Source organism: Cucurbita pepo, unplaced genomic scaffold (assembly GCF_002806865.2).
Source record: "Cucurbita pepo subsp. pepo cultivar mu-cu-16 unplaced genomic scaffold, ASM280686v2 Cp4.1_scaffold000389, whole genome shotgun sequence".
Lineage (NCBI taxonomy): Eukaryota > Viridiplantae > Streptophyta > Magnoliopsida > Cucurbitales > Cucurbitaceae > Cucurbita > Cucurbita pepo.
In genome coordinates this window covers 7,161-18,317 of record NW_019646623.1, presented here as the reverse complement: position 1 = coordinate 18,317, position 11,157 = coordinate 7,161, and the positions used below count along the sequence as shown (strand labels likewise).

Genomic DNA, 11,157 nt, shown 5'->3' with positions numbered 1-11,157 from the left:
GAGTGAGATTTAAAATGTATGAGCATACTAAAATGTGTGGAATAAAGTTAGGTTTAGAATGAAAGGATGGGCTTAGCTGTTTCTTTGCCCAATTCGTTTATGATACCATATTTGACCCATCCTATTATCACTCACAAACTAATTGGTTGCCTCCACGCGGATAAATGCCTCACAATACCAATTTTCAAACCAACAAATTAGTATTATTTATTTATTTATTTTGTATAGTTTCCAAAAAGGGCATAAAATAAAACCTGCTGTTGTTTTAATAAATATAAGGTTAAAATGGTAATTAAATCAACTAAATTAATATATATCTCCATCAAAAAATTAGCAATACAAATAAAAATATACATTTTTTGCAGCCCACAATTTATTATCTTTCAACAAAATAATAAAACAATATACCTAATTGCACGTAATTATATATTTGGTGCAATTATTTTCTCAATGAATTCTATCAATCCTAGAGCTAATTACATATAATTATATATTACTATTGTCAACAAAAATTATTACATGATAATAATAATAATAATAATAATAATAATAATAATAATAATAATAATAATAATCTTATTATTATTATATGAATTTCAAACTAAATATATTTAGTTATTATAATAATTATTTTCTCTCCCGATACTTCTTTCCCTCTTTCACAATACCGAAAATTCTATTATCGTCATTCATGTTGTCATTATTGTGAATTCCACAAATTTACATTATCGACGTCAACGCTTCGAATGGTCGCCGATGAAAAATTTACTTAGAAATTACGTTAAAAAACCCATTCTCGAGCTTTTAAAATTTTATTTTGATTGAATGATTCATCATCTTGGTTATTAAATAAAAAAAGAACCTTGTCACAAACTTACATAAACAATAGCTTTATATGCAAGTTGTTCTTTGAATGAGTAGCCTATCAAACTCACCTTAGTTTAAAAAATTGGATATTTTAATTTTGGTTTTTTTTTTTTTTTTTTTAAATTAACCATTTAAAGAGTAAAATTTAAATTATAAGGATTTCGAACTAAATCCTTAAATAATATAATACTTATATTTTAATATCGGTAACAATTAGTTTTTATATTTAAACATATTTGACTCTTAATTAATTTAAAATTAAACTCTTAACTTTAATGTAATCGAATAACACCCCTGGGACATTATATATAATAGGATATTAGAAGTAATAGTATATATATATATATATATATTAAGTAAAAAATATAATTGAGGTATGTCGGATCCAGATCCTCAAATCTAGATTTACTCGTGGAAATAGTCGTCAAGTATAATATAAACAATTTAGTAGAAAGTAACCCAAATATATTAAATAAAAAAGTCTTTATTTATTTATTATTATTATTATTTGGGATAATATCACAAGTATCTTAAAAGACTTTGTCCTCATTTTAATTTGTATTTACTCCATAAATTGGATTCAATTTCTCAAAATAATAATAATAATAATAATAATAATAATAATAATAATAATAATAATAATTAATTAATTAATTGGTTTGACATTTACGTTATTGAAAGTCTTTTTTGCCCTTTCCTTCGCAATTAAAAAGGTCTCAAGCAAACTCAAATTTTCAAGCCTTTAGTTTTTTCTTCTGTTCTTCTTCAGAACAATGGCTCTAAATACAGATCCCATGTGTTTAGACATTAATATAGTTTCAGCCAGAGGCCTTACTGGAGTTGACCCAGCATCCAAACCCAAGCTATACGTCGTCGTTTCAATCATCGGCGCCGCGGTGAACCAGCAGAGGGCACGGACCAACGTGGACAAGGACGGCGGCGGAAATCCTACGTGGAACTTTGCGGTGAAATTCGCCGTCGACGTGGAGGCAGTAAAGCAAGGTATAGAGGGTAGTCTTGTCTTTGCTCTTAAATACGAGGATGGGAGGGGGGAGAGAGATTTAGGGGAAGTCCACGTGTCGGTTGCGGAGCTTTTGCAGGCTGCTGGAGATGGAAAATCCATGCGATACGTTGCCGTTTCGTATCCGGTTAGAATCATCAGCAGCGCCGCCGTATGCAAATCCATATGCCCCACAACCAACTCACGTGCAGGCACGTGCACCGCCGGTTGAGCAACGGTCGAAGCCGAAGAAGAAAAAATCGGTATGGGGATCAGCACTGGGGGTGGCCGGTGCAGTTGCAGTGGGAGTTCTCTCCGGCGTAGTGGGGTCGTCGCTTGAGCTCCCGGCGGGGCCAGATGTCACGGATTTAACGGCTGGATTTCAACCTCCGGATCCAACGGCTCTTGCCCCAACAGATCTCTCGTTCATTAATACGTTTGATCCCGAAGCTTTCAGGGATGCCACTTACGTTGATTACAGTTCGCTTATTTAATTGCTACCTTAATTTTCAATGTCCTACGTTGTTTTTTTTTTATTTTTTTGTTTTTTTTTTTAATTTTAATGTTGTGTGTTTAAAGAATGAATTTTGACTTCTTATGTAAATTTATTGAAAATTTCTTAAACTAATTTTATATTATTTAGCACTTCTAATTTGGAATTAATTTAGATTTGAGTATAATTATAATAGTTTTAAAATTGTTAATATTAGTTTTTATAGAAATTAAATTTAAAATTTTAAAACTATAAATTAAATTATGGGATCAAATTTATAACAAAATCTATAGTAATGTAACATAATCAATAAATTATTTTTTTATGAGATTTTTTTTTTTAAATAATCATAGTTATACCTAATGTCTTTTTTTTTACAAAAATTAATTAAAAATTTTTAAATTACTTTAAATATTTTATTTCGATTTTTTAACTTTCAAAATTTTAAATTTAACGTTTTAATTTTCATTAAATATATATTCTGATTCTCAATAAAGTGATAATTGAAATAAGATATCTAAATAATAAAAAATAGTGTCCAATTAAACGAAGTATGAAATTCCATTAAAAAAAAAACAACGAATTAAAAAGATGATGATAAATTTGTAATTTATTTAAAGGGTATTTTGGTAATAATAAAATTATCAATAAATTTTTTTAATTACTTTGTTTATCCAAATCAAATCCATAATAATTCCTTCAAATCTAGCAATGAATTTGTTTGAAATTTTGAAAAATTAAAAAGAAAAAAGGAATAAAATCAAAGTCAATAAAATTGTGAATTTGTGCATGCATGAGAATATATTAAAAGGCAACAAATGTCACGTCTGAAATGCTTGAAAAAAATATTATTTCAAATATTCATTGAAAATAATTAAACTTTTTAGGATTATTATCTAATTAATTCAATAATGACAAAAAAAAGAAAATAAATAAATAGGGTATGCAATGTTTTTTTTCCAATTTTGTCCAATCAAAGGAATTTATCCTTCATTTCAATGTTTTCTACTTTATTCTATTTTGGAAAAAGAAAATCAAAATGAAAATGATTTTCTCCATTCCTTTTATTATTATTTTATTTTTTATAACATAAAAAATAGAAAATAGAAAATCAAAGGTAGATACCAACCCTACCACTAGCCACTAGGTTTGTTCATTATTCTCATATATTTATTTTAAATAATTATTGATCATAAAAAAAAATGTTTGTTTAAGGGAAATAATGGGGAATAAATTCATGTTTAGGTAGATACGGACTTAGTTAAATTAAAAACATTATACCAAATCCATGAAAATATAGAATCATGATAAGAACAATATGTGTAATAATAATTTATATAATAAGCTCGGCTTAATGTATTAATCTATATTCTAAACTTTTAATTTTGTCAATTTAAACCCGGGACTTTAATGAATATTTCATCCATGGTTTAATTATCGCTAAGTTTAGTTATATTGTTTAAATTTTACAATAATTTTTTTTTTTAAATGTTAAAAATCAGAAATAAAATGAGATTATATCTTTATTTAACGAGTAACTATTACAATATATTGAGAATAAATAAAGTTCTAGAAGCAGATATATTCTATATATTAATTTAAAAAATTCGAGAATAATTTTTCGAACACTTTAAGAATAATTAATTAAAAAGAATAAACATGTTTAATTAAGAGGATTATTTTATTTATTAAAAAGAAAAATGAGAGATTGGGTGGAGTTCTAGGGAAGATTAATTAATAATATTTATTATTATTTATTTATTTCCTTCTCTATCTATATATATATATATATATAGTTAAAACAAGCACCAAATTATCCCAATTCAGTTGTCTCAAAATCTTAGAGAGCTTTTTTGTTTAAGAACTCTTAGCTATGTCTGGCGTTTGGGTGTTCAAAAACGGCGTCGTTCGTCTGGTGGAGGACGCTGGAGTGGATAAGGCGGATGGCGGGCAGAGGTCGACGTATCGCCGGAAAGTGCTGGTGTATAGTCCGACGGAGGAGGTGATGACGTCATATGCGGAGCTGGAACAGAAACTGACGGCGTTGGGTTGGGAACGTTACTACGACGATCCAGATCTGCTGCAATTTCACAAGAGATCAACGGTCCATCTCATTTCTCTACCCAAAGAATTCGCCAAGTTCAAATCCATGCACATGTACGACATCGTCGTCAAAAATCGAAACCATTTCGAAGTTAAAGATGCCTAAACCATCTAATTCTCAAATACTAATAATAATAATAATAATTACAATAAAGAACGAAAAAAAAAAAAAAACTGATTTCCTCGGTGAGATATCTCTTCATTCCCGGTTGCTTGTGAAAAGTTAAAACGATTTGATTTGGAGCTTGTTTGAGGAATAAGCAAGTTGTGCTCTCTATCAGTTCATCCAGACATAAACTTGGAGTTAGGGCCGATTCAAAAGAAATGTTATAACCAATCGTGGACGAATTTTTTGTCTGAAAAGTGATTTGGAGATGGTCAACTTTCACATGAAATAAGGTAAAAGAACGAGCATGTATGATATTGTTTTATCTACGTTTGCTAATAATTTAGAAATTTAGTGTGTTACACGTTTGAAGTCGAGAGTCAATGGTTGTATGCGTGGTTTCAAATGCTTTATGTGATATAGAATTGTTGGTTACTTTGTTTTCGTCACTTGGAATACATTTTTTCTTTTTTCTTTCGACTTAATCGTGGATACTTTTTTTGATTTAGTTGTGGATCTTGAAACCGAGAGGTTGTAAGTGTTGAATGCAACTCTTTGCGGGAAACACTCGCACTCTTTATTAACACCAATCAAGAAGAGATTACAAGACACTCTCTACATAAGACTATTTTCATAGCTCAATTATTCGAGTTGACGCGATTGTGTTAGTGATGATATTTTAACGGTAAAAATATATTATTTTTAAATTGTAAAATTATAATAAATTTTACTCTTAATAATAATTAGGGGAAAAAAATAATTTAGACTCCTGAACTTGTATAATTTTTAATTAAATTTAGATAAAAGTTATTGCAATTTTCACTAATTCAAAAAATAGCCAAAAAAAAGTATTTTCACAATTGTTGTTTTTGTTTCAATAATTATACCCTAAACATAATTTTCAAACATAAAAAACAATTCTATAATTATTAAACGAAATCTAAATTATTTTCTGTAATTTTCAACTTCTATATAACAAAAGTATAATAAACGGAAAAAAAAAAGCCGTAGAAAACAAAATTTTGAAAAGTAGAAAGAAAATAAGGAAAATATATATTTTTTTAATTCATTGTTACCTTGCAGTTAGTGAAATCGAAGGGAGTATATAGTAAGTGTTTTCTTCCTATTTATATAAATATTCTTTTAATTTTATATTTTATTTTAAAAAATATTCTTAAATTTTCCAGAGTTTTTAATAAATATTCAAACTTAAAAAATATTAAAAAATACCTTAAAATTTAAAAAGAAAAGTAAAAATATTTTTTGCGTTTTTAAAACTTTCATTAATACTTTTAATTTAAAAAAAAAAATACATATACCATTAGTACCACGTTTCAGAAATACTCGTAAACTTTCAAGATTAATATTAAAAAGTTTGAAGATAATCTATGAGATGCGCTAAACGGTTTCGTTTATATATTTAAAATTTAAAGTAAAAGATGTTAATACCACTTTTAAAATTTATTGATATTTTTAAACATTAGTAATAACGAGAACAACATAAATTTTTTTTAAAGTTTTAAGAGTATTCTTTAAACCGGGTTAAAAATTTAAGAGTATTTTTTAAATAAAATACTGATCATTTCTATCCAAAAATTTAATAGTAAAAAATATTTATTTTTTATTTTTTAGACTTTTTTTGAAAATTTGATATTATTGAAACTTTCAGAACAAAATTTAAAGATATTTTTATTAATTTAGCCTCGAACCAAACAAAATTAAAATAATAGTAATTAAATTCAAGATTTTCATTTAAGTACTACTTAAATTCAACGGTAAAATACAATAGAAAAAAGAAAAAATAATAAATAAATAAATGCATCCATTCAAACAGAAACTTACATGTATAAAAATATATCAATGTTGAAGAGAAAATGCATTCATCATATAGCTCCCAAGCCATAGAAAACACAAGCCTAAAGGCTAATAAAGGCTAAAGCTTTCCCCTACGGTACAAATTAATTGGTGCAATTGAATCCATGACAAATGGAAACCCAAATTATGAGCACAAGAGCTAACAATATCCCAAGAACAACTAGCTTTATCTTCATGTTCTGATACCACATCTTCCTTCTCAGTTTGGTTCCTTGTCCTCTGTAAGTTTGCGCCTGTCGGACATTCACAAAATGTTGATCATTCTCGAGTTGTTTGTAGAATGTCGTTTGTTTCTACTGATATAAGTAACTTCTCTAGAATGGCAGGGTTCGATCAACTTACCTGATCTCGAAGATTCTCCGTTTTATCAGCTAGAGTATTGATGTTGTCACCTCTCTCAAAAGCCTGAAAGGATATTAATAGATCTCATAATGATGCGTTGAGCGAGAAGGCAGTGAGAATCTCGATTTCGTGGAAAGGACAATGAGGAGGCGTAGATGTTCAAGGTGTAAATGATTAGTTTGGTGTCGGGTTTTAGCATAAGTCGATCTTGAGCTGACTTTCAGCTTGCAAGAACTAGCAAAAAGGAACTACCCTGAAATGTAAACTGACTACCCAACTCAAACCACCAAAACCGCCCAATCGAAGCTAATTGAAGTAGTTTTTGCGTTTTCATGTAGTTTGAAGCCAACTTCAACCGACAAAAAACGGTCAAACTGCTCGGTTTTGTTTCATTCAATTTACACCACAAAAAGAATCTCTAAGAAGCACATTTAGTTTCACATACACATTAGCTAGTTCTTAGCAAGTTATTGTAACGGTCCAAGTCCACCGCTAGCAGATATTGTCTTCTTTAGGCTTTCACTCCCACATTTCCCCTCAAGGTTTTTAAAAGGCATATGCTAGGGAGAGGTTTCCACACCCTTATAAAGAATGCTTCGTTCTCCTCCCCAACCAATGTGAGGGCTCACAATCCACCCTTTTGGGGCCTAGCGTCCTCACTGGCACTCGTTCCCTTCTCCAATTGATGTGGGACTCCCCAATCCACCTCCCTTCCGGGCACAGCGTCCTCACTGGCACACCGCCAGGTGTCTTAGCTCTGATACCATTTGTAACCGTCCAAGCTCACCGCTAACACAATAGTCCTCTTTGGACTTTCCTTCCAGACTTCCCAGTTATCTTACAGTAACTCAATTTTGACTAGGGCAACTCGTGATGATTATCTTTATTCCAAGGATTTTAAAACACGAGATGAAATGATAACTGATAAACATCAAATCCATGTTGATATATTTTGTTTACCTTGTCAAGATTCTCCAACATTATACTCTTAACTTCCGATACTTGCGCCTTCACCTTTATCAACTTTTCGATCTCTTCAGCGTGTTCGATGATATACTTCATGTGCTCTTTCATAACTGGTCTGCAAAAAATCCATGGAACTATGCTTCTTCATACAGCTAAGGTAGATATACAAATGCATATTCGAGATAACGTTTTACATGTCTAAACGAACATACCCGAAATCCTTATTAAGACTCTTCGCAACAGCAGTATCGGCTTTACCGCCCCCATATCGTTTCTTAAAGTCAGTTTTCATCCGTTCCAAAAACGATATGGATATCTGCTTACTGAGAGATTCTTTCGCCACAACACAATAAGCTGCAAGACTCCATGAAGGCACCATGTATACAATATTAAAGCAAAAATTCTTACAGCCAAAAGTTTAAGCTACCAAATAGACTAATTCAAAACGCCTTGGAAAAGAATGAAGAAACAAAATCTCCACAAATTTGAACTCAGAAACTTCACATTTTGATGCCGTATTTGAAGCTATTCTTAACAAACATTTTACAAGCATTTGCACATTGAGAAGCTGGATTTAGCTATCTCAGAACCGTTTGATTGCATGAACATTTTTCAATTCTTGCCTAATTTTGAGAAACTTAAAATGAAATTTCCGTTCAGACGATGAACAAAGTTCAAACAAGCTTTACCTAAACTAAAAATCCACAATCAATCAGAACGAACACAAAGAAACTCTTCCAAATTCCTTCATTCCGAACGAATTTGAGCAAATTAACAGCAAAAAAATTGGCGTAATAAAAGAAATCCAGCATTAATCAAACTAGATCCAACAAATTTCATCTGTAATTCAACTCCCCGCTCAGTTCCTTGCCAAAAAATATCGAAAAGGAAGTAAATCAAAACAACTAAGAGAAGATTCAAAGCATTCTTACCATAACCATCTTCGACGAGGAAATTAAAGGTATGATGGTCGCAATTGTAAGTGAACTTATTGTTAGCAGAAGGAAGCTTCTGAAGGCACTGATTCGCAATCGCCGGAAAATTTCCGGTAAACTCGGTAAACTCGGCTAAGATCATGGTTCCTCGAGCCACGAAGCTGTAAATGAACGAGTCTTGACTCATCTTCTTCGAAGCGAATGAGTGAGCCAACTCGGACGAAGAAGAAACAGAGGAAAAATCGCCGTTGGGGAACTGGAATGAACTTCGCGTTTGGGAAATGAATAAAAAGGGAGTGTTTGGCTTTGATTAGTTTCCTTTTTTGCGAAGAAAGGGAAATTCTTATATGTCTTTCTCACTTTCATTATTCTCATTAGCGCAAAGATTTAGGGGAAGCGTCAATTAATTAAAGATTTGGTCCTAAGTTTGCGTAATCCTGTCGTGTTTAAAATAAATAAATCAATACACTTTTAATTCCTTAAATTATTCTCTTAAATAAAATGTATTAATTTAAATATATACCCATTTTACCCTTCAAATTTCGACGGGATACAACGATTCGGGTCTTGTTCATTGAGAGAAAAAGTGTTTTTATTTGCATAGGAGTATGATCGAGTCTGAAAATGGTGAAACGTTAGGGATCTAATTCATATTATTTAACATGAATTCTCATTTTTTTTTAAAAATTACTATTTTGTCCTTCAAAATTCTTGGATCACACAAATCGATTGATGCAGATGGACTATCTATTCACGTTGAGATGTCCAATTTAAAAAATGGTATCTATTTGCAAATGGGCGTAATCGATATAACTATTGGGTTATATGCATAAATACATTCTTTCATTAGGAGACATTTTTTTACAATAGGAATAATTAAATAATAATATATTAATTTAAATATTTGAGTTTTTAAAATAAAATAACAATATTAAAGAAAAACAGTAAATAATGATATGCGACAAAGAAAATAAAGTGTGTTTAGAAATATTTCAATTATAAAAGTAAATAAAAACAGCTTTAAAAAAATGACGCAAATATATTCGTATTATTTGTTACTTTAAAAAAACAACATACCTACTCGGTATATGATTTTTGAGTATAACAAGCAAAGAATTGTTTTTCATTTGTCTGACGAAATAATATAGATATTTTTTTTTGGCGTTTTTGATGATCTGATCTGTACGACAGTAAATTATTTTTGTCACCTTGTTTTTATTAGGGAAGAAATAATTGTAAATATTAAAAAAAATGTTAATGAGGAACCAAAATTAAGAAATTAATGTAAAAAATGTATTGTAAAAAAGAAATGAAAATTAGTTTATTTATAACAAATTAACGTTTTTTTTTTTAATTTTAATAATGGCAAGTAAAAAGAATTAAATTCAAAAATTCAAAATCATAGGAACCAAAATAAAAATATTCCAAAATCATATGAATAATATTTATAATTTAATTTTATCGGGTAAAAATTAATTTATACTAAAAAAAAATTTAAGTCGTATGAGGTAAAATTTTAAACTAACCATTTTATTAATTTAAATTGTGATTTTTACAAATATATTAATTTACAATTTATTCTGGCTTTTATTTGAACAAACTTATAATTATATCAATTTTTCATAATTTTTTTTTTGATAATTTTTAATTTAAAAATATAAATTAAGTCATTTATTAAAGTGGAGAGCTAAATTAACTAATTTTATCAATATCCTTTTTTTTTTTCAATATTAAATAATTAAAAATAAGTGTGAGCTGAGATTTGCCTCCATTTATCCTACTGCCGCTCGTTTAACAGCCCGCCAAAATGCTTCTCCACCAAGCCCGTTATCCTTTACTATAAATAACGTCGCAAAGCGAATTCGCTTAGGACTTTTTTGCATTTTTAGAGGATATGATCTCTTAGGCGCTCTCGATCCGACTTCTTCTCTTTCTCCTCATTCAGGTTTCCTTCTCTCTTATCATCTGTAATTTGATTTGTAAATTCGTGTTTAAAATCTGCACTGCGTTTGCATTTTGATCTTATCTGTTTCCGTCGATGTTGTTCCTTTCTTTAGGAAGAGATTGAGATTCCGATTGGCTTGAAATCGCGGTGTTCTACTCGGAAGCTTCCTTGAGTTTGCTGTTCATCGATGTTCTTGTGCACTTTGAAGGATACAAGAAAACAGAGGACGATTCATCGGAGATTCGAGTGAGTTAATTCTTAACCGACTTGAATTTACTTCTTAAACATGTTTGTGAATATGAAGCTACTGAAGCTTGAGATCGGATATTGTGTTTCTAATTTATGAATGAAAATTTCTCGGATGCCAGAAACAAACACTAATTCTGTACAAAGTCGATCATTCAAACATGCGGTAGTTCACCACGTACTAACGAATTAAATTGAAAAGAGGAGGTAGATGTAACTGTAATAGCTATTATATTGTTAAGTATGTTATGTTCTGTTGAGTTGAAAGTCTATTTAGTC

At 29.9% G+C, this 11,157-nt stretch overlaps 2 protein-coding genes and 1 pseudogene across 2 annotated transcripts; 2 read left to right on the top strand and 1 right to left on the bottom strand.

The window, feature by feature from the left end:
• Positions 1 to 1,640: 1,640 nt before the first annotated feature.
• Positions 1,641 to 2,361, top strand: LOC111785155 (annotated as a pseudogene).
• A 1,820-nt stretch (positions 2,362 to 4,181) lies between these two features.
• On the top strand, positions 4,182 to 5,051 carry LOC111785158 (flowering-promoting factor 1-like protein 1). The gene has a single exon (XM_023665616.1). It carries the CDS (start codon positions 4,234 to 4,236, stop codon positions 4,567 to 4,569), a length of 336 nt encoding a protein of 111 aa, XP_023521384.1. The 5' UTR covers positions 4,182 to 4,233; the 3' UTR covers positions 4,570 to 5,051.
• A 1,320-nt stretch (positions 5,052 to 6,371) lies between these two features.
• Positions 6,372 to 9,013, bottom strand: LOC111785156 (vesicle-associated membrane protein 724). Its single transcript, XM_023665615.1, has 5 exons — positions 8,685 to 9,013; positions 7,965 to 8,106; positions 7,747 to 7,867; positions 6,787 to 6,849; positions 6,372 to 6,677 (listed from the first exon to the last, which is right to left on the bottom strand). Exons 1-5 carry the CDS (start codon positions 8,872 to 8,874, stop codon positions 6,528 to 6,530), a joined length of 666 nt encoding a protein of 221 aa, XP_023521383.1. The 5' UTR covers positions 8,875 to 9,013; the 3' UTR covers positions 6,372 to 6,527.
• Between the last annotated feature and the right edge of the window lie 2,144 nt (positions 9,014 to 11,157).

Excerpts from the sequence above, each read along its gene's own strand:
- LOC111785158 (XM_023665616.1), top strand. The coding sequence starts at position 4,234 with ATGTCTGGCGTTTGGGTGTTCAAAAACGGCGTCGTTCGTCTGGTGGAG.
- LOC111785156 (XM_023665615.1), bottom strand. The coding sequence starts at position 8,874 with ATGAGTCAAGACTCGTTCATTTACAGCTTCGTGGCTCGAGGAACCATG. Across the intron at positions 8,107-8,684 it reads CCTCGTCGAAGATGGTTATG|CTTATTGTGTTGTGGCGAAA; the intron begins GTAAGAATGCTT and ends GGAGTCTTGCAG. Across the intron at positions 7,868-7,964 it reads AGTCTTAATAAGGATTTCGG|ACCAGTTATGAAAGAGCACA; the intron begins GTATGTTCGTTT and ends GATTTTTTGCAG.